We start from the raw sequence: 22,644 nt of genomic DNA on the forward strand, positions 1-22,644 counted from the left end.
ACCTCTACATCATGCAGAGCAAGGACCTCCAGGGCCTGAGAAATGAATACTAATGCAAAATGGCAGTGAGCATATGTATACAGTTAATATTCTGGGGGCGCATGTAGAGACAGTGGTGTCGGACGTAGGAGTTTACCCTGAAATCGAAGAGTTGACGGTTTAAGCACCGGCTCCGGCTTTCAGTGTCGTTTTGTCCTTGAGCAAGACACTTCACCTACATTGTCTACTGATGGTGGTAAGAGGGAGAGGTCGCTCCAGTGTACGGCAGCCTTGCTTCTGTGGGTGAGCCCCCAGGGCAGCTGTGTTACCATGTAGCACACCACCATCAGTGTGTGAGTGAATGACTGAATGTAGTGTAAAGCGCTTTGGTCAGGTCCTCGCACTTGGAAAAATGCTATATACACTATATTGCCAAAAGTATTTGCTCACCTGCCTTGACTCACATATGAGCTTAAGTGACATCCCGTTCCTAATCCATAGGGTTCAATATGACGTCGGTCCACCCTTTGCAGCTAGAACAGCTTCAACTCTTCTGGGAAGGCTGTCCACAAGGTTTAGGAGTGTGTTTATGGGAATTTTTGACCATTCTTCCAGAAGCGCATTTGTGAGGTCGCACACTGATGTTGGACGAGAAGGCCTGGCTCTCAGTCTCCGCTCTAATTCATCCCAAAGGTGTTCTATCGGGTTGAGGTCAGGACTCTGTGCAGGCCAGTCAAGTTCATCCACACCAGACTCTGTCATCCATGTCTTTATGGACCTTGCTTTGTGCACTGGTGCACAGTCATGTTGGAAGAGGAAGGGGCCAGCTCCAAACTGTTCCCACAAAGTTGGGAGCATGGAATTGTCCAAAATGTCTTGGTATGCTGAAGCATTCAGAGTTCCTTTCACTGGAACTAAGGGGCCAAGCCCAGCTCCTGAAAAACAACCTCACACCATAATCCCCCCTCCACCAAACTTTACACTTGGCACAATGCAGTCAGACAAGTACCGTTCTCCTGGCAACCGCCGAACCCAGACCCGTCCATCAGATTGCCAGATGGAGAAGCGCGATTCGTCACTCCAGAGAACGCGTCTCCACTGCTCTAGAGTCCAGTGGCGGCGTGCTTTACACCACCGCATCCGACGCTTTGCATTGCACTTGGTGATGTATGGCTTGGATGCAGCTGCTCGACCATGGAAACCCATTCCATGAAGCTCTCTGCGCACTGTTCTTGAGCTAATCTGAAGGCCACATGAAGTTTGGAGGTCTGTAGTGATTGACTCTGCAGAAAGTTGGCGACCTCTTCGCACTATGCGCGTCAGCATCCGCTGACCCCGCTCCGTCAGTTTACGTGGCCTACCACTTCGTGGCTGAGTTGCTGTCGTTCCCAAACACTTCCATTTTCTTATAATACAGCTGACAGTTGACTGTGGAATATTTAGGAGCGAGGAAATTTCACGACTGGATTTGTTGCACAGGTGGCATCCTATCACAGTTCCACGCTGGAATTCACTGAGCTCCTGAGAGCGACCCATTCTTTCACAAATGTTTGTAAAAACAGTCTGCATGCCTAGGTGCTTGAATTTATACACCTGTGGCCATGGAAGTGATTGGAACACCTGATTCCAATAATTTGGATGGGTGAGCAAATACTTTTGGCAATATAGTGTATGTATAGGCCATTTATTAAAGCAAAGAGTTTATTTAATCTTATATTAAGTTTAGCTAAATCTTAAAATTTTTATACTTCCGCCCAAGGATGCTGCCAATCATCCTCTTGGGCAGTTTTTCATTTTACTGCTTGTGCTATTTGGAAAGAATGCTTTAATTGGTGTTATACTGCACTCCTGGAAAAAATCCTCAATTGGGTACGTGGGACATTGACTAAATTTGACCAGATATGGAATCCCTTCTTGGACAACTCAACCGGATTAGACCTGAGAGACTGATCAACATTGATCTTCACTGTGTTTCAATTATTTCAATATTTTTGTTGTGCTCTTTTCTCTTAATTCTGACCTTTCAAAAGCATGGTTAATGCTTAATATATTCCTACTACAGTGTACATGTGTTTCTATAGGAAGGGAGTAGGTGGGGTGGGTTTTTGTTTTTATTAGGCTTCAAAAATAATAGAAAAACACCGTTGTACATTGGATGTAGATTTTATTTGGACATATGTTCTGAATAAATATATATATATATACAAAAAAAAGAATGCTTTAATTGGATGAAAAAAAGCAGAGTGTGATTGGCTGATGGTGTGGTTCATTTACCTGCGTTTATGAATTTGCGAGCGCAGAGCGGAAGAACAGCAGAGCGCACAGCTGATGTTGAGCATGACGACGGCGGATTGAGTGGCTGTCAGACAGGTTTTGAGGCGTGTTATGTTAAAATGCTGAATACCTGTCTCACTACACGCTTACGCCACTAGCACGATCGTTACTCCATATAGTCGGAGCCTCTCTATATGCAGTCAGTGTGACATGGAAACAAATCGGATCAGAGATTAAAGTCGGTGTGTTCAGGCTTTTAGCTTCATACGAGGGGAGTGGCAGCCTAATGGTTGGGGCATAGAGCTTGGAATCCTGAGGTTCTGAGTTCAAGCCCCACTCCCACATACTGCCACTCTGGCTCCCTGAACAGAAAACAACAAAACTTTTTGTTGTTTTCTTTTATCTTTCATCTTTATAAATGATACACTAATCAGTTTCACAGCAAGACACAAGGGAGTTATTTGTGATGGTTTTTAAAATGAAATACATTTTAATATTTCAAGATATTTAAATTCATTTTAAAATCATGGTTATGATAAGAATTATGATTTAACATATTTTAGTTTTCATTTTTGAGTTTTTGAGGCAGCTTTTATTCAGCTTTGTCGGTGCACTACCATCAAATACCATCTACCGGAAATGTAATTTATGATTAGCAACATTAATACCTTAATCATAGCACAGGAATCCAGTCAGAGGCGGTTTGAGTTGGATTTACTGTCTAACTTGTGTAACGAGGACAAGGGTTACCTTAACAGTTTTATTGTTTTCTGTTTAATTAGTACGACGAGCACCTGACCCAGCTAGAAAAGGACATCTCTACGGCTAAGGAGGCAGCTCTGGATGCAGCAGAGCTGGAGAGTCTGGACCCCATGACGCCTGGGCCTTACACCCCCCAGGTAAGAGCAGAGGACGGAAGCCTCATTGGCTCATGACTGTTAGTGGAGTAGATTTCTCGCCCGCAGCTCTCAGTCCTCCTGCCTTCCTCTGACATCCTCCCTGCACTAACTCTGCCCTCCAGGTTGTTGTATTTGAACAGTCCGGTTTACTTCTCCAAGGTTTTTCCTCTGCTTCACTCCTGCCTTCGTTTCCTCTCTCCTTGTGTGTGTGTGTGTGTGTGTGTGTGTGTGTTTGTGTGTGTGTCCCACTCTGGTGCCGGCCAGCCTGCTGATCTGTTTGACAGCGTGGCTTCAGGGAGTCTACCCAGAGAGTCTAGCAGCCTTTTCTCTGAGGGACCTCTGCTGGTTGCTCCAGAGAAGAGAGGGGGGCAGGTATGGAGAGAGACACATGCCAGCTCTCCTCAGACTGTCCTCAGAGAATCGGGCAGTTGTTTGTTTGTTTGTTTTTAATCTGCTTATCAATAAATTATTTAGTAGAAAAGAGCTCAGCAGATCTGGCCTGATTATTTCCTTTGATTCTGGTTCTCAGGGACGACACATCAGGAGACCTGGAGAGGAAGACTCCGATGTTGACATTGAGGGCTTCGAGGAGGAAGATGATGGCAAACCCAAAACCCCTGCCCCTGTAAGAAAAAAATAAAAAAAACAACTAAAAGATAGAAAAAAATGTTCTATAGAATGTTAATTGCACTGTTTCTATATCTCATGGCGGCAGGCAGAGGATGCTGATGGAGATCTAGAGGATGAAGACGATGAAGAGATGCTGCTGCCACCTCGCAGGCGGCAGCACGACCACGAAGCGGAGGATGACGACGATGAGCGTGGGAGGTCCAGCCATCCGGCCCAGTCCAGCGTCCTGTATCAGGACCTGCTCATGTCTGACGTAGAGGACAACGCCAGCGACGAAGAAGGGGACAACCCGTTCTCCGGTGAAGACAAGACCCAGAATCACTTCACAAGCTTGCAGCTAGTGAACGGCCAAACCCTGATGCTGTGTCACAATCAACGCACTTTAAGCAGCAGGAGTAGCATCATTGTTTTAGCATCTGAGGCACTTAAAGTGCTTTTCAAGCAGCTGGCGCTCAGAACAGTCAGCAGGTTGTCAAACTGGACTAAGCTGACACGAAAACAGCTGTGGAAGCGACCATCGCCAGCCTGCAGCTCTTGGCGTAGACTAAACGCCTCCACAGACCCTTTACAAAGCACTTTGCTGCAGACCTTTAATGTGGAAAGGCATCAAGTTAAGCAGTAGATACTTCTTTGCTGCTCTAAGTGCGTTTATTGTGAACGCAGTGTAACTGGTGCTGTAGCCTCATCCTAAAAGCAGCACTGAGTTATTTTTGACCCAACAGCTTAATTTGAGATACATTAAATGTTTCTTTAGGTCAAAGCTCCTCTAATACCCCTTTCCCACTGGCCAGTTCATCTTCTACCTGAACTTATGTTGAGCTTTATTTCATTTAGAGTTCACTTCACGTATCTGAGCTTCTTAGTATTTATCTTTCACATAAAAAAACTATCATATCACAACAACTTTGTGGTTATAACGTGACCGAAATCTGTGGGTTTGAATACTTCCTGTAGCTGATATTTAAACTGTAGTTATACTTTTCAACGATGGCATCATAGATTCACAACTTCAGATCAGTTATGAACATAGACTTAAAAGCTGCTCATGACCTAAATGTATCATTGCTGTTTTTCTGTTTGTAGGTATTCAGCTGTCGGAGAGTGGCAGCGACTCGGAGAGGGAGGTGGATATCCGGCCTGCACCCCCACGGAGAGCTCAGGACACGGCCCGCATGGGCATGGAGCAGGATGAGAGCATGATGTCGTATGAAGGGGTTGGCAACGAACACATGGAAGACAGCAACATTAGGTAATAAAAATAACATATTTGCCACATTTAATCATTTAAAATGTGGCATTTGGCTCAAACCTTCTCTTCTCTCAGCTACGGCAGCTATGAGGAGACGGAGAGTCGCAGTCAAATGCAGGCATCCAGCATGGGCAACGGAGAAGAGTACGGCATCAGTGAAGAGGAGGAGGACGAAGAGGATGAGGCGCGGAGAAGAGGCCCAGCTGTCCTGTCCCAAGTCCCGCTCAGTGAAGACGAAGACAGTGAAGAGTTTCGATCCATTGGAGGAGACAGTGACATGGACTCTGATAATTAGTGAGCAGAGAATCCTTAGTTTCTCTGCTAAAAGCTTTAAACAAACATTTTGTACATAATTATTGTTTACTGCTGCCATTGTAGAAACCTTTTAGCGGCTCGTTGTAAATAAAAGCTTTTTCCTTTTTTATGTAAACTGATTAATAACAGTGAATCTTGCTCATTTTTCTGCTGGTTTAACTCTATGATGTGCGCAGCAGCTATTGGATGCTTCTAAACTGCAGACGAGCAGAAAACTAGTTATAAAGAAGTAAATAAATGTGTAAAAATACAGACATGGCTGCCAAAAATAAAACTTCACTTCCTCCTTGGTTGGGAGTTTGATTGAATATTCTTGCAGAAAACCCCTGAAATGCAGCTGCATAATGAAATAAGTCATAAAAATGACGTTTTTTAATTTATTTTAAAAAAAGAAAAGGTTTGGTTTCCCTAATGTAAAATTGCATAAATGTTTTTTTTCTGGTCAAAATAGCAGCTGTTGCTTATCATGCTCTGCTGAAGGGGTCATGTGACCCAGTCTGAGTTGCCCTCAGACTGGGTCATGCTCACAACAGACTGAGATCGTATTTGGGACTGAAAGCAGATAAGAACTGACAGTATAGTGAATAGTGTCAAAAGTGTCAGGTGAGTAGTGCCCTAGTGGTTAGGACATAGAGCTTGGAATCCAGAGGTTTGGGTTAGGTTTAGAGTTTAAGCCCCAGTCCCACAGACTGCCACTCTGGCTCTCTGAGCAAAAAGACCCTTAATGCTACACTGCTCCCCGGGCGCCGCACAATTGCAGCCCACTGCTCCCCAAGGGGATGGGTTAAATGCAGAGGGAGAGGTTATTTCTTTGTTCTGTACTTGTACCAGTGTATTGACAATAAAACCTGGAAAAGAAAAAAAATATATAGAATTTTATGGGCAAATTTTAAATTCACTATTATTTTCTATAAACAATCATCTTTACCCAATTTTTCATGAGGAAATCTGCCCATTTTTTCATCAGCAGAGCCTCTGAACAAATCAGTGGAGCTAAATTGGAGCCATCGAAATTGTTAAAAGAAAACTTTAATGAAAAAAAATATATATATATATTAAGGCTGCAACTAACAATTATTATGCACATTGATCAGTCGATTATTTTTTAAATTAATAATCAGACAGCCAAAGGTTCCTTAAAGAAGATATTTTACTAAATTAAACCAGGTGAAACTAAAACTTTTCACCTTGAGGAGTTCTGGATAGAGCAGGTTGACAAAAACTTTTTTTTCTTAAATGCAAAATGTTTATATACATTTTTTTTTATTTTGATATAATTGCTGCTCTAAGTGGGTCGCTCTGTCAGCTAAAGATTTGTTGTAGAGTCTTTATACTCCAGTTAATGATTAATTGATTAATAAATTAGTTGATTATTTCAATAACCGATTAATCTGATTAATTGTTTGAGTATATATATATATATATATATATATATATATATATATATATATATATATACACACACACCTTGGGAAAGAAAGAAAAAAAACATTTTGAAAGGAAAGTAAACCATTTAAACCTGAAAAAAAAGTTAAAGAAAAATCTAAATTTGTCCTATGATCTTTGTGCCATGTATTCATCTGAGCTGCTTTTATAGGTGAAGCATGTTGGTTTATATTAATTTTTTGGAAAAAACTTTTTAAGTATTTTTTTTTTCTTTTGAAGATACTTTTCAAAATCACAGAGACTGTTCACATTTTGCAACAGTGCAGCACTGCCACTTGCTTTCAGGGGCCATAAACCTGGAAGTTTCAGGTCTAGCACCCCCTAGTGGTTTAAAAGTTTTCTAGAGAACTAAAGTTAATTCAATAGAAGATTTCACTTGCTTAAAAATTAAGTTTAGAGGTCTCTAATCTGACACTAGTAGCAGACAAGAGATTCTGCAGCTCAAGTAATGAACAGTAGGTGGCACTTTAAAAGAAAACTAAATCTGTGACCCAAGCCAGTGCAACATGTATTTCACCACAGACTTCTTAAGGTTTAGGTATAAAATTTGAGAAGTTAGGGTTAGCAGACTGACGAGGAGACTCCCTCACAGCAGGGGTTCACAGATTTTGTTGTAACTGGTCCTAATTGAGAATTTGCATACCTCAAGAAGAGATGAAACAAGCTGACTTTGACAGATATGTTTATGAATAATAAAATAGGTTATTCAAACAAGCTCAAAGGGATGTAAAAATGGGTCAGTTTCCCTCCACCACCAGATGGTAAGCCTCCTCTTCAAATGCTGAACTACTATTAAAAGGCAGTGACACCAAATCAACACCTCGGTTTCTGCGACACTTCCTCTCATGCGTTTGCTCGCTTCTCTGCCGTGATGATGAAAAACTGCAAACTTCCTATTGCAGCAGTTCTGCTCAGAGCGGAGCTCCAGTTCAGCCGCTCAGACATAGAGTTTTACCACATTTCCGCATCAGAGAACAGCAGAGAAGATCATCGAGGCTCCTCTTCCCTCCATTAAAGACATTTCATATATTTCATATACAATCTGGATATACAAAGTTACAATAAAAGTTGTCCAAGTCTATTATAGCAGCCTGTGAATGAATTACACCAACTAGGCCGTGTTGAGAAAGTGATTACCCCTGTTACATGTAGTTTTAAGCATCTCTTAGCCACAAACTGCCATGTTTGTTATAAACATTCTTTAAAATGCTCTTTTGCAAACTTTGCCAAGGAGAAACCTGATGGAGGCACACCACATTTAATGTCTTCAGTTTGAGGCTTAGTTTGTAACATCAACATAGAGAAAAGTAGCCATGTTATGAAATACTTTCAGCAATTCCTTCCTTCTATCTAAGTCTATGTTTTAGGGTTTGTCCAGTTAGGGGTGTGGAAAAAAATTGGTTTGGCGATATATCGTGATTTCCCGGCTCCCCGATATAATATCAATCTTCCAGCTCCTAGTGTCGATTTAAAAAAAAAAAAGCAAAAAGGTGGTGCTGTGGAACCCTTTAGCTGTGCGGTGCAGCACCATCTGATGGACTGACTCAACCCCCAAACAACATGGAAACCAAAATAACTAAATGATCAATATCTTCTAACGAACATTTACAGGAATTGCTTGTTTATCTATACACTTAATTTGATAGCTAGGAAAAATATCTCAGTATATAGTGATATTGCAATACTGTGATGATATTGTATTGTGACACCTATGCCAATACTCTCCTAATCCAGATAAACAATAAATTTACATTTTATTTACATTTTAAATGAGATGTGTGATTACATCTGCATGCTTGTTTCCCTTATTTCTCCTTGTTTTACAAAACCATAAATACGTGATAATAAAATATACATTTCACAGCAAATTCAAAAGGTCCAACAAAGTAAAAAATAAAAAAAAAAGACTAGCAAAGCAAAGATTTTCTTGCAGCTTGCAGGAGTTTTATCCCAGTAGAGAAAAACTATTTTCTTATGATAATATGTGCCATAACTGGTTGGTCATTTGGACCTTTTTTATTCTTTACCTTTATGGTTTTAATGTAAAGTCAATTTATCATAATGCATGAATTTGGTTTCTAAGCCTAACGTGATAGCTGCAGTGTCGCAGCACGTTGGATTCAGACCATTTTTATTGTTTATTGCAATAATTTCTGGGACAATTTATCGTCCAGCAATATTTGTTTTTGTTAAGGCCTAAATTCACCAGATATTTTTAGGGGGTATCAGAGTAAAGGGGTCAGGTCATGCACTTCTCTGTTTTTATCTGTCACATCCCAATAAATACATGGCAGGTCGGGGTTAGAAGGTCACAGATATGCTGGAAGTTTTAGGGGTGTGAATACTTTTCGTGTCCTTCCTTATGAAAAGAGATTCCCTGGCAAAATATTTTATCTCTGAGTGGATGAGGCATGTCTGCCCCAAGCCGCCTTGGTCGGGCTCTCCTGTGAGGCAAAAACCCGCCCGCGAACAGGAAGGTACCCCTTGGATGGGTGAGGCCTGCTGGGACTGAGAGACTGGGACCTGAACTGTCTTCTCATCGCTGTTATCCGCTCCGAGTCCCTCAACAGGTCGGTCCCGCTGCTGGAGTTCAGGGATGCAAATCCATAGCCTGGAGCTGGTGGTTAAATGCAATGGAAGACATGAGCCATGAGAACTGTTCTAATTTCTATAGCCTGTGGACAGCAGAGATGGGTAGAAACCTGGTGGATGTTGGCTGGTTTTGCCAGCAGGTTGGTAGTCATCGACCTCTAAGCTCCGGCTGTTCCTGACGGCCTGCAGGGACCGCAGACTCGTCTGCCTCGGTGACCTGGTCCTGCCTGAAGACGCTGCATCCAGGAAAAGATCCAATTTACGTATTACTTTAAATTGGAAATGCACAAGAAGAAGAAAATGGCCACCCTTCTGATTCTGGTTTAAACCTAACCTCTATATCTAACTGTATAAGTTACTAATGATGGGAAAGGACCGGCGTGGCTTTTTACCTTTACTCTGAGCGAGTCTCAGCAGCTTGAACTGGGTCACTTGCTGATGAAGTTTGGTCAGTTTTGGACTCTGGCAGCCCTCCTTGGCCGCTGGCACCGGTAACCTGCAGCTGGGAGAGCCCACTGCTGCTGGATCAGGATTGCAAGGAAAACCTGGAACACTGTTTTTAATTCTGGGACTGAAGTCATCGCTGTGGTCAACCTCAGAGTTGGAAAAGGAGGAAAACATGTCTGGGTTTCTCTTCAAGAGAGCAACAGCCGGCAGGGAAATATATTCCTGTCTTAAACCTGAAGAGCACAGATTAGAAGGGTTTTAGTCAGATCTTTTTTAAATGTAAAAACATTCCGAATCTGAATACACACTAGAAAACTCCTAGGATGTCACTGCAAGGGATCAAAACCAGCTCCCCACCAAGCCCCTTAGGTCCTTTATACTCACTGTTTTCCTGTATCTTGGCCATAATATGAACATCCGTTATATCCTGTAATCTGTAATCCTTATCAGGATCTGTGAAAAGGTAAAAACAAGACCTTTATTTTTTTTTTGCTAATTGAGCTACAGTGTTAAAGTCATACTCTGGGTTAAAAGTTTTTTTTTTTTTTTAACCAATTAAGCTCTTTGAAGTTTTGATGGTAAATAAAATCTTATTCAGTCACTTTTCTAATGACAGAAGCTCCAAATTTTCACACCAGTGTGGTCCCTTCTACATTTGTTAAATTATCCAGTGACTCTTTCATTCAGACACCATGTAATGCAATCGGGAAGTCCACTTTTCCATTTCTACATGGTAATAAATGATTGACGGAGGTTTTCTCCCTCTGCTTTTTTTCTATGTTTCCTAATTATGCATGTTTTCTTACTTAAGTTCAAACTTATAACTCATATTTAAGATTCTATGTAAGATCTAAACTCTTTAAGAATCCGGATCTTATTCTTTTAAACTTTTTTATGGTTATGCAAATAAAAATACTCAGGGCCTGATCTCCAGAAGGTTTGTACATCTTAAAATAAGCGCAAACTTTTTTGTAAATGCTGAGCAGATCTTCAAAGATGGTGAGCAGTGATATATGTTTCCAAATCAGCGTATGCAAAACATTTGTTGTGTGTTTTCCTTCATCAATAGGAAGATCATATCCTAATGACCAAACTGCCGAAACTCAAGGGTGGAAGATATGGAAAAGTTAACATTTTCCTAGAGTAAAGCGTTTTTTTTTCCCAAACTGGAAACTAAACTACAGTTTTTTTCCCAAACTGGAAACTAAACTACAGTCTCAGTTTTTTTAACGTATTTTTTAGTTCTTCTAAAAATCAGGTGCAAAATGACACACAAAGATATCTGCAGTCATAGTGGCTATAAAGGAGGCAATAAAACAATAACAGATGATAACGAGAGATTCTGTGCTTATGTAAACATATTTGGGCTGAAAGAAATAACAGTTGAATAATATAAAAACAGAAAAAAACATTGACCTTATTTTTCAATGTTTTGTGTCAAGCTGCTGTTGGTGGGAGCAAGTGGAGATAAATCCAGATGTTTAGAGAACAATCTGCTCACTTTATATATTTAACTTAAGTTATTATAATTTTTTTTTTTTTTTTACTTTTGTTTGCACTTTAAGACAGTCCGCCTATTTAACCTGCACAATAAATGTTATTCACTATTTTCATTATTATCCTATGTAAACATCTATTACTATAACCCACATCTCCATGGCTTTGAACCTCATCTTTCTTTTACAGTCACTTATACTGCCAGTAGATCCCCCAATCTGCTCATTTTCATGAGGGCGGAACGAAGCCGGTTTGCAGGTCTTCACATTTGCGCAGCAATCTTTGTAGATCAACCTCACACCCCCACTTATTGCATGTACCGTACTAAATAAAATATAATGCGTGTAATTTAGTGCCTGCTATTTTGAATCTTTAAAGATGTATGCTGCAGCTTAGAGTTGTTCATGTTGCTTTTTACTTCCATACATCAGAAAGTAAACTGTAGTATTTTGAAGTATTTTATGTATAAACCATGAGGTGGAAAGCTAAATCTTTGACACACTGTCCTGCACTTGTGGTGTAAGCATTTGTTTTCAACATTTTATGTGAATCTGATTCCTTTTAAAGAAAATGAGGGCCTTACCTAAACCATCAGAGTCATTGAGGGATGTGTTGACCGATGTTTTTTCCCAACAGCCACGGGATGAATGAGTGACAACTGGTGCATGTCTGTAGAGGTAGTAACTTGATCCTTGCAATGGCAGAAAAAAGCAAACCAGTGACTGAGTGATTTTGAACCCCTTATCTTTTCAAACATTCGTAAAGGCAAAGCAGCTTTCTGACTTCCATGCAGGCTTTTCATCAGTCCCCGACGTGCAGCTTCCATCTCAGGACTGGGGTTATCCAGTACGTGTCGGCACCATCTGAGAGCAGAGTCCTTTTCAAACGACTGCTTGTTTGGAGGTTCATATAACCTGTAAGAAAATGAAATTCACATATTTCCCCACTTTGGCTCACAGGGAGGCGCTTAGCTGTTAAATAAATGACCACACACCCCACAGAAAGCTGAGCTCTGGTAGAACTTACCAAATCTCTTCATCCTCCAAGTTTCCCTCTAAATCAAGGATGTCCACCACGTCTAAAGCAGACTGCTCCACCTCTGGGTCTTCACCATCCCAGAGGTCTTTTTCTCTGTCATAGTAGTACAAAGGGCTGTCAGAACTATCCCATGGCTGTGGTGAATTACAGCCAGACTTCAAGCTATCCAGTCTTTTTCTAGCGTCCATGGCGAATGATCTGCCATTGCAGTTCTTGACTCTCGCTGGCTCAACACTAGTCCATAAGTCCCAGTAGATATCTGACTGTTCCTCCAGCTGCACACTGCTTCCTTTGACTTCATTAGCTATTTCATGACGTTTCACCATCCCACCAAATTCCACCTGTCTCTGACAGCACAAACATTTTCTCCAGCTTCTTTTCACAGGGTCTTGATGTTCCATTTTTCTGTGTGATATTTTCAGACCTCCTCTTGGCTCTGAAGCCTCCTTCCAGGAATGTTGATGAAATCTTGAATAATACTGGATAAAGAAGCCATTTAAAGCAGCTTTAACATTTTCTTCTTTGCACAGAGAGGAGGGACGTTCTATTGACCCAGATTTGTTGAGTGTGGCTGTTAAGTGAGGGACTCAACAGATTGGATGGATTTAGAGAAGCATCACAAGCTTAGACGGATTAAAGAGGCCACAGGTAGCAACTAAGAAGGGAAAAGAAGAGCAAGTCTGCATCAAAAGTCCATGTTAGTATTGACACTATATATATGCTATACATCCTTGAGTTTCATGTCTTTACCTTTCATGCTGTAAGATAATGATTTTTCTGTTCTTGTGTTGAATCCTGTTGGTTCATCAATGAACACCAGTGTGATCATGAAAGCAGAGACTTTCCTCCATGCTTAGCTTTTATATGGCAAACAAGACAGTAGAGCAGCTAGTGAAGGAAGCTAAGTGGGTTATAGCAGTGATTCCATTTATTTTGGAAGGAAAAGATCAGACCAGGAAACCTGGTCCTAATCAAAAGTTGAGTGATGAATATCTGCTATGACTCTTTATACTACCATGAGAGCTATAGTGTCGGTGATTTTTAGGTACCATACCATTTAAGTAAGAAGATACGACAATGTCCCCTGGGAATGTTTCCCAACCTTTTTTGATTTGTGTACCCCTTTGGGCATTATGTCTTACCATGAGTACTGCTCTCAGTCAAAAATGTTGATGACTGTCCAAAAGTGGAACGTACAATAACTGGTTATGAAATAAAGACTATTATACTTTTAATTTGAGCATTTAATTCTTATCATTGTATTGTATTGGCTGTGTTTGCCGCTACCGATCAGCAGAAGTTTGAATCAATAAAAAATGGTTTAAGAAAGAAACTGTAGTTAACCAGCGGTGACCATGGCTCAGTTATGCCCACTGGGTTTAAAAAGGCCTGGATGAAGCAGTTGGTGCAATGGGATAGAAAGGTGTCATTACACAGAGGGCATTTTTTTTTACCTGTCCATTACTTACCAACAGTGGGGGAAGTTAGCATCAAGACTGTAGTATGGAGCATTGGAAAAGGGTATTCTCAGCCTGGCCTGGTGATTCACGTTTTGTTTGGATGGTTGGAACTGTGGTCATCTCCAACCTGGGGAAAATTATGCACCAGGATGAACAATGGGGGGAAAAATTGTGAGGGCAGAGTTAATATTGGAGAAAGTTTAGCTGGAAAACATTGGTTTGTGCCATCCTTGGGGACATTGCTTTGACATTTATCATTTTGGGCATTCAGGGGTTCATCCTGTAACCTGTAGGTTGCTGGTTTAAGCCCACAATCTGTCAGTCTCTGTTTTTGTGACCTTGGGCACCAACAGTACCCATCTTGTCTGCTGTTGGTAATCAAATGACCTGGTGGCGTTGACTGTATCACAACCTCACTTCTGTCCGTCTGCCCCCGGGCAGCTGTGTCTACAGTCTAGCTCACTACCTTCAGCATGTGAATGGCTGAATGATTCAATGCAGTGTGAAGCGTTTTGGGGTCCTCAAACTTGTTTAATTGCTATATGAGTACTTGCGATTTACCAATACCTTTGCTGAACCACAGCCATGATTTTTGTAGCACTAACAGTGGTGGATAATCCAGAAACTGAAAAGCCAGTACAGAGATTAGTTCCAACTATTTGCATTTCCAGCTCCACAATAAAAACTGTGGGCTAATCTCCTTGTTAAGTTAACAGGATGAAGGAAACTTAGGCAGGGTTTTTACTTTCTGGACCCAGATTCTCCATCTCTGACCACTAATTACTGTCATCTCTATCTGAAGAATAATGCATCCTGCTACACACCTTGACGATTTAGTGAGCATATACCTGATGTTTGAAAAATCTGGCAAAAATGCTGGCATATGTTGGACGAGTTAGGGGACAGTTTTGTATAAGTTATAAGCACACTGAAGCACGCTGGCACATGTTGATATATGGCAAGTACGTATGCTTATATTTTGGTCATAAGTTACAGGTAAGTTTTCTAATTATTGACATATGTTAGGTGTAAGTTACTCATAAGTCGTGACGTCTAGCTTATCCAAAATTAGAAACTATTGCATAACTTATGCGTAACTTATCCAGAACTTATCTCCAGCGCATATCAACGTAACTGACTTGTTCCAGACGACCACTGAACGTGTTTCTAACTTCCAGCTAAAGTATAATGTGTATTGGCAGCATTTTGATATTAAAGTGGTTCACAGAAGGAAACCGTCAAAACTCCTCCAGACTTCGGAAGTTCCACAAGAAATGGAGGATCCAACAAGGGTGAGACAGGAATTCATACTAGCTGTCGTCCAACATCAGCATGATCTCATCAATTTGGACTTTGTTCCAGTTGTAGGGTGAGCGTGAAGGTCAGTGTGATGGAGCCTCCCCTCTTTCTTTCTTTATTTTTTCTTTTTTTTGTGGCGGGCAGTAAACAGCAGCTAGGTTAAAACGATCAAAGAAATCTTTTTATGCAGGCCAGACACCTCCGGACGCATCGCTGCCCCCTCCGGACACTGGCTTGTGCATCATCATTAAGCTCTATACTATTTATTAACACGCTATGTGTACGCCCAAAATTGAAAAAATACAGAGAAAGTTCAGCGTATGCCAGCGTTTTAGAAGATTCTAGGATGTCAGGCATGCGCTGGGTAAATCGGCACAGTGTGACAGGGGCTTGACATAGTAAACAGTGGGGGCAATGTTTGTCAAGTTGCTAATTGTAGCATGTTAGCTGACATTAACATGTTTGCTCAGTTTAGAGTAAAAGCTGTTGCAGGATGTGCAAACAGGTCCAATTCATATAGGAAGCTTGTCTCATATGGTTCAAAATCAGTCTTTTCGTTTTTGAATTACCATGTTTTGCATTTCTGTTGCCTCATCTACGGCCATTGCCTAACGTTACCCTGGGATTATGAGATAATCTCTGGTTGTTACTTTTCTGTGAACTGGTGTGAATATAGTTTGATATTCAGATAAGCCAGTTCTCCAAAAGAGTTGCACTTGTTTCAGTTGTTGGGAAGGCACATTTCATTTCCTGGGTAAAGACATCATCTTAGCATTTAAACTCAGGTAAAGTACTGACCTGAAAATGTTGTTTCAGGACGCATAAAAGCAGATGTAATGTAGATGAAAGGTGAAAAACGTGAGCGAAACAATGACTTAAATTCTGTGAGAAAGCATCTTTATCAGATCACATGAAAAATGTGTTGCTGGAGGTGTTGAAAGGGGAAAACTTGTTGAACCTTTGACTGCACCTGGGTGTGGTTCGGACTGTAAAACAGTGTTTGTTTAGTGATGGCCAGAACACAAGTACCTGTTTAAGCTTAACCTACGTATTATGTTGTGTTTCTCACATCTCTCTTCTTGTGCAAATCTAATGAGTTAGAAGAACACTTGTTAGGCTCTCAGGATGTTGTTGGTTTCAGGGTTCTGAAGTGGGCAAGCTCAAAGTTTGCACCAAGGCGTAACGGCACATTAATATTGTTAGTTTTATTAAATAATCCCCCCCCCCCCCCCCCCCCCCCCCCAAAAAAAAAAAATTCAGTTTTTTTTTCTATTTGAGGTCTTTGTTTCTTATTTTTTCAAATGAAAACTTTGAAAGAAATAAAATATTTGTTCCATTATTTTTGCAAGCAAAGAACAGGGTTTGTAAATGAAAATAAAAACGAAATGAAACTTAACTATTTACCATTAACCATTATCTCAGTTTTTTTCAAATGTATTCTCATATTTCAGTTTTTAAATTACATTTTCTCCAAATTTCTTTTAATATTTTCTTTTTTCATGTTTCTGTTTTTTTCAGATTCCCATTATTTTCAAATTGCATTTTAATTACTACATTTTGTCTTCAACACTCTGTCTTGACCAATGAAAATGTTGATGCTAACGTCCAGCAAATTAATAGAAATACGTCTTATCTCCTACCCCCAGAGGAAAGCCCCACCAGAAGTGAAAAAGCAGAGATCAGTAAAACACAATTTAAAAAAACTGTAATTCATAAAACTCAACCTGAAAAACCGAAATAAAAAAAGGAAAATATCAAATCTGTAAAAAGACATTTTGATAAAGAAAAAATAAAAAATAAAATATGATCAATGTTTTTAAAATGAAAAATAATATGGGCGTGCTTCGGTGATGCAGTGGTTATTCCTTAGTCCTTGACATTGCCGACCAAGGTTCAGTTTAAATCCTTGCATGTCTCTCTCCCTCTCTTGTACCTCCTTTCCTCTCAGCCCACTGTAAAAAAAAAAAAAAAAAATGAGCCACTAGTTCCGTAAAAACCAAAAAAGAAATTTGAAAAAGCAAAATCTCAGAAAACAGCAAAGTTTCTTTTAAAACCTTTATCTGATTTCATTTTTTTTTTAAGTGTTATTTCAGGATTGCATTTTTTACATTGTAGTATACAAAATGTATACTTTGCTTCAAACAATAATGCAACAACTTTTACTCCATACATCTTTTGGCTTTTCAGTTTATTCTGGTACAACTGAACAAAATGAAGTGCAACTAATTGCCTTTAGATATAACCTAATACAAAAAAATAGTTCAGCTGTGTCAGTATAAATCCCATTGTTACAACGCAACTTTATTTACAAAAAAATTCTAAAACAACCCTGTTAACCAAAGTTCTATTCTTTTCTGCAAAGACCTCTGAGATTTATTTCATATGAAAGAATATTGAACAGACAGCTTCATTACAAAAACAGACAATTCAGGGGTTTATAAACCAGCATTCCAACCATTAAAATTCCTGCCCATCATGTCCAAACCGCTCTTCTAAAACAGAAAATATATAGCACACTCAGAGATGCAGTGACAGCTCCATGGCAACTGTGGTGGATTTTCTAATTTAAAATCGTTGAAAAGCCTAACATGCTGACGCCATTTTGACAGATACAGAAAAAAACATGTATGACAGGATCATAACACACCTTCTATGTTTTTTGAATTGAAAAAACAACAATACATTTGAAACAATTGGAAGCTTGTTTTATTGGTTCTTTCAGTTATATATGAAAGATTTGGAGTATCGACAATGGCTGATTTTCAGACCTTTGCAGAGATAAATATGATTGATGGTTAAGATGGGTTTCACCTGAAATGTCAAGTAACAAAGTAAAAATACTTTGTTCCCTTACCTAATTCCAAATATTGGCTATCTATACTTTATAGGAGCAATTATTTTTAGACAACTTTATACTTCTAGTCCTTATATATTTTTTTTTTGCAATTATCTCTACTTTCTACTCCTTATATCCTATATAATAGGCTTTATTTAAGCTCATTTTCATTATGGCCTATTGGTATTAAAGGAATAGTACACCCAAAACATTATTAGCCTTCATTCTCTACTCACCCCCATGCTGAACAACACCCTGGAGTACTTTTTTGATATCTCAAATGCATCTGGAGATCTGGGAGGCTTCTTGCTGTCTGCTGACATTCAAATAATGGAGGTCTATGGTGCCCGAGACAGAAAGGTCCATAAAAGTCCACAAAAAACGTGTCAATATTCCTCCATACTGGTCGTCCAATGTATTCCAAGTGTCCTGAGTGGGTAGCATCCAGAATTTACTCGAAACGAAGTCATTTAGAATGTTTTTAGAGCATAAACAGTAGTGTATAGGATTTCCTGAAAGCGCGCACATGCGCGCTCCCAACGCTACGGAAACCGGCAGACCAAACCAGATGAAAGTGCGCATTCAGCGTCTGCTCTTCCAATAATGCAAGCGTATAAGAAGAAATGTGCCGTTTACCTGTGCAAAGAAAGAAACAACGAAAGAAAAATGTCTGAGGACTTCAGTGTTGAGGAAGAGCATGAGTTCTTTGCCAAGCTGAATGCGCTGGTTTGGTCTGCCGGCTTCCGTAGCGTCGGGATCGCGCATGTGCGCGCTTTCAGGAAATCCTATACACTACTGTTTATGCTCTAAAAACATTCTAAATGACTTCGTTTCAAGTAATTTCTGGATGCTACCCACTCAGGACACTTGGAATACATTGGACGAGCAGTATGGAGGAATATTGAAACGTTTTTTGTGGACTTTTATGGACCTTTCTGTCTCGGTCACCATAGACCTCCATTATTTGAATGTCAGCAGACAGCAAGAAGCCTCCCAGATCTCCAGATGCATTTGAGGAATCAAAAAAGTACTCCAGAGTGTTGTTCAGCATGGGGGTGAGTAGAAAATGAAGGCTAATCATGTTTTGGGTGTACTATTCCTTTAAAACAACAAAAAAAAAAAAAAAAAATTAAAATAATTAGTTTCATCCAGACAATTAATTTCTATGCGGTTAGACTCAGTGTTGCCCCAACTTTTTGTTCACCACATATTAAAATAAATAATTTTTCAAGATGATGCAAAGTTAAATTTTATACGGTTACCATTAGTTATAAAACTAAGAAAATTAAGTTTAAGGAAGTTATCATGAGGAACTGTAGAAAATTTTTCCTTTAATAGGGTATTGCAGGTCAAGCTTGCACTACCCTTGAAGCTTTCTCTCTGCGGTTCGTTTCCTGAAAAGAGATCACTCGGAACAAACTCGTTAAATAACGCTTCATAACGTATATGTATAAAATAACTGGGAGACAGGACAACAGATTTTGATAGAAATTGCAATCTTACTCAGATCAGATGTTGCTTAGGGTTACAAAAGGCAGCTGCTTACCAACCAGGCTCACTTCTCAGGAATAAGCATTTTTTTTACAACTCCAGTCTGCCACATCTTCACATCAGTACATCATGCACGTTTGTAGATGAGGAGACATCAATGGCTCCAGTCTTATCAAAATATTACACTTTGTTCTTAGTTGAAGGACGCCGCTCTCATTCCATTCCCAAATCTTTGCCACATACATAATGAAGATTATAATTGTATATAGCCGGACCGATAATTAGATAAACTACTGAGGAAAACATCAGTTCTGGCATGCAACAGGCAGGTAATATTAAGGTGTAATGAACTCGCAAATAATCAATGATAATTATCCTAACATACAGTAAATCTACTGTCCATAATTCTTTTTTCCTGCATTACTTTAAAGGCACACTATGCAACATTTTTCAGTTAACTAATGTGTTCCATAACGTTATGGATGACTAAATGAGTCATTTCAGGTTGAACAAAGGTATTCTCGGCCGCCCTGGTGGTCTGTGGGGGAAATACTGCACTTGCAACTGCAGGAGCACCAACCCGCACCCACAGGCTCAGAAGTCTCGTGAGAGTCAGTCTTGCTTTACGGCGAGAACTGCTACACGCCCCCAGTTAAAAGCATGCTCGTTGCTAGCACAGTGGCGATATTTGTGCAGTTATGCTACGTTCACGCAGCAAAAGCAGCAAAATTGCGTCTGCTGCTTCCTTTTTGCTGCTTGTACCAGTTAGTTCTGACCCGCAGCTGAAGCAGCTTTGCTGCTCTGGCTGCGCGGTGCAAAAGTGTGTCTGAGGCGCATTGGGCGGAGCTTCACTATCCTTTCTCTGCCTTGCAGCTATATTTGCTGTGATCAGTGGGAATAAAGTAGTTTTAATATGTGTTTAAGTGAGAAAATACACCTGAAAACGTAATCAGTGCAGTCAGTTCATTCAGATTATTATCCTGCCTTCAATATTTTTTCTGTCGGAGCCGCTCAGACCCCCACATACCAGGGATGCGCCGACAGTATGGATCCCTTCATCAGCAGCGGTTCACCGCGGCAGCTGGTAGGTGTTTTTCATCTAAATAATCCAAACTGCATATTCTGCCGGCAGATTTCTGCATTTTAAGTTAATTTAGGCATCAATAAACTGTTTAAGAGAAGTGATCATCAGCGCTGTGTCTCTCTCCCTGCGTTAAACGCACCCGACGCGCTGCTTCAGCTGCTCAGATGTGCTGCGCGCCGCGGGACCTTTTGCTGCGCCTTGACGCGCGTCAACCATTGACTTTGCATGTAAACTCTCTGCTTCTGTCGCGCCAGCTACGTCCAGTGTGAACGCAGCATTAGTCATTCGCTGCTAAGCTCAAAACAACCGCGCCTGGCTTGACGGAGAAACCAGGAGAACAGCTGAGCATATTTACGACAGTGCACTTTTACTTTCGCCCTCTGGGGGGAGCCTCGCTGGAACATCAACACCGGTTGCATAGTATACCTTTAAGTTTTATACTTTAAGTAGTTTTAAAAATTTTCCTTTAACAATTTTACTGTCGTAACAAGGTTAAGTTGATCCTCTAAGTTCAACAAAAGTGTTTTTAAACAGTAGGCTTTATACTTCTGCTGGAGTAATAAACCTTAACACCCCTGGGTTTCATATCTACAGCGCATAAAATAAGTATTGAACAAGCCACCATTTTCCTCAGTAGATATATTTCTAGAGGTCCTATTGACATTTTCACTAGATGTTGGTAACATGCTTTCACACATACAAAGAGATCAAACCATAGAAGTCCAGAAATTAAGTAATGTTTAATAAAGTGAATATTGAATATGTGAAGAAAGGGAGGTGCAAAAAGGCATGAAAAACCAAGACACCACCTGAAATCTCTCAGTAATTAGAAAGCATCCTTCCTTTTGTCAGTGCAAATTAATATCAGCTGGTTCAGTCTCAAATGATGGCCTATAAAAAGATGGTAGCAGTTATTACTAACCATTATTTAAAGCGGCTCTTTGAAGTTGTTACACCCACACACACCTTTTTTTTTTTTTCTTTTCTGGAATCTGGGGTACGTACGATTATGGTTTTAATCTATGCTCTGGATTACCCATAATTCCAAGTGGTATTGTAAAAAAATTAAATACTCAAATCCATTGTTCTTTTAAGATGCTGATGAAGATTCTCAGTCATCCAGGACATACTGTAAAAGTTCAAAAAAATATCCACTGGACTTAGTTTCCAAGATTTGAAGACGTTTCACCACTTCTCCAGGAAGCTTTCTCAATTCAAATGTCTGGATCCGCAGTGAGTTTGAGTCTTATGTAAACAAAGCCTTGCATTGCCATTTGCATGTTTCCAAGCAATACAAGGCTTTGTCTATATAAGACTCAAACTCACTGTGGATCCAAACATTTGAATTGAGAAAGCTTCCTGGAGAGGTGGCAAATCGTCTTCAAATCTTGGAAACCAAGCCCAGTGGATATTTTTTGAACTTTTACGGAATTCTTTTAAGATCTTTATTACTGTTTGAAACATATTATAGAGTGTATTTTTTTTTTTTACCACCCCTTTAATGAACTATACACAGTTATTAACATAGTAATTAAAAGGACCACTGTCTGCTTTGCTATTGGTGTCGTGTTTAAACACCTTCATGTTGAAATCTGGCATGTGTTGCGGTATAAATAAGGTCTGGTCAGTCTACCTAGTATCAGTTGGGATAAGACGAATTTTTCGCACCATTACATCTGCAAAGAGACATCCTGTGCAGGGGGGCAACCAGGTGTCAGTGATGGGGCCCCTAAGGGGTTTGGGGCCCCTAAGCAACTGCAGTCTCTACTTTCCGATAGTTACGCCATTGAAACCATCTACTGCCTTGCTTTTTATTCGATGATGGCCTCACCCTGACCCCCTGGTAAATGCGGTCTAGAACCGCCTCTGTTTCCACCAAAGCGCGTGCTTTTCTCAGCGCTAAAATATACCATCATCATTCTTAAAGCCACAGCACGCAGACTTCACCTCAAACTCTTGGTGTTTTTAACTATTTTCCAAATTAAATCTTTCCTGCATCCTTCTGTTTATTTCCCCCGCCATGTCGCCCTTGGTTACCGTGTACACATCCTTCAAATCGTCACCGCCTCGTTTTGAAGCGGTAGGTGGAGGGTGTTTTTTTTTCCACC

At 40.2% G+C, this 22,644-nt stretch overlaps 2 protein-coding genes across 5 annotated transcripts in view; one reads left to right on the forward strand and one right to left on the reverse strand.

Moving 5' to 3' along the window:
• Positions 1-5,636, forward strand: part of taf1 (TAF1 RNA polymerase II, TATA box binding protein (TBP)-associated factor) — a 31,897-nt gene extending 26,261 nt beyond the window's left edge. For 2 of the 4 annotated variants that reach the window (XM_038294515.1, XM_038294516.1), the window contains exons 36-41: positions 3,036-3,152; positions 3,417-3,524; positions 3,682-3,777; positions 3,868-4,081; positions 4,866-5,031; positions 5,107-5,636. In XM_038294515.1, the coding sequence (XP_038150443.1) occupies positions 3,036-3,152; positions 3,417-3,524; positions 3,682-3,777; positions 3,868-4,081; positions 4,866-5,031; positions 5,107-5,326 (921 nt within the window). In that variant the 3' untranslated portion in view covers positions 5,327-5,636. The remainder of the gene's footprint in view (positions 1-3,035; positions 3,153-3,416; positions 3,525-3,681; positions 3,778-3,867; positions 4,082-4,865; positions 5,032-5,106) is intronic. The other 2 variants (XM_038294517.1, XM_038294518.1) reach the window with 1 other exon arrangement.
• A 1,821-nt stretch (positions 5,637-7,457) lies between these two features.
• On the reverse strand, positions 7,458-13,200 carry LOC119789576 (SLAIN motif-containing protein-like). Its single transcript, XM_038294509.1, has 8 exons — positions 13,117-13,200; positions 12,355-13,021; positions 12,112-12,242; positions 11,912-12,019; positions 10,216-10,284; positions 9,777-10,064; positions 9,495-9,620; positions 7,458-9,409 (listed from the first exon to the last, which is right to left on the reverse strand). Exons 2-8 carry the CDS (start codon positions 12,765-12,767, stop codon positions 9,183-9,185), a joined length of 1,362 nt encoding a protein of 453 aa, XP_038150437.1. The 5' UTR covers positions 12,768-13,021; positions 13,117-13,200; the 3' UTR covers positions 7,458-9,182.
• Positions 13,201-22,644: the final 9,444 nt, after the last annotated feature.

The sequence above is a fragment of the Cyprinodon tularosa genome, unplaced genomic scaffold (assembly GCF_016077235.1).
Source record: "Cyprinodon tularosa strain WSP-4 unplaced genomic scaffold, ASM1607723v1 ctg341, whole genome shotgun sequence".
Classification (NCBI taxonomy): domain Eukaryota; kingdom Metazoa; phylum Chordata; class Actinopteri; order Cyprinodontiformes; family Cyprinodontidae; genus Cyprinodon; species Cyprinodon tularosa.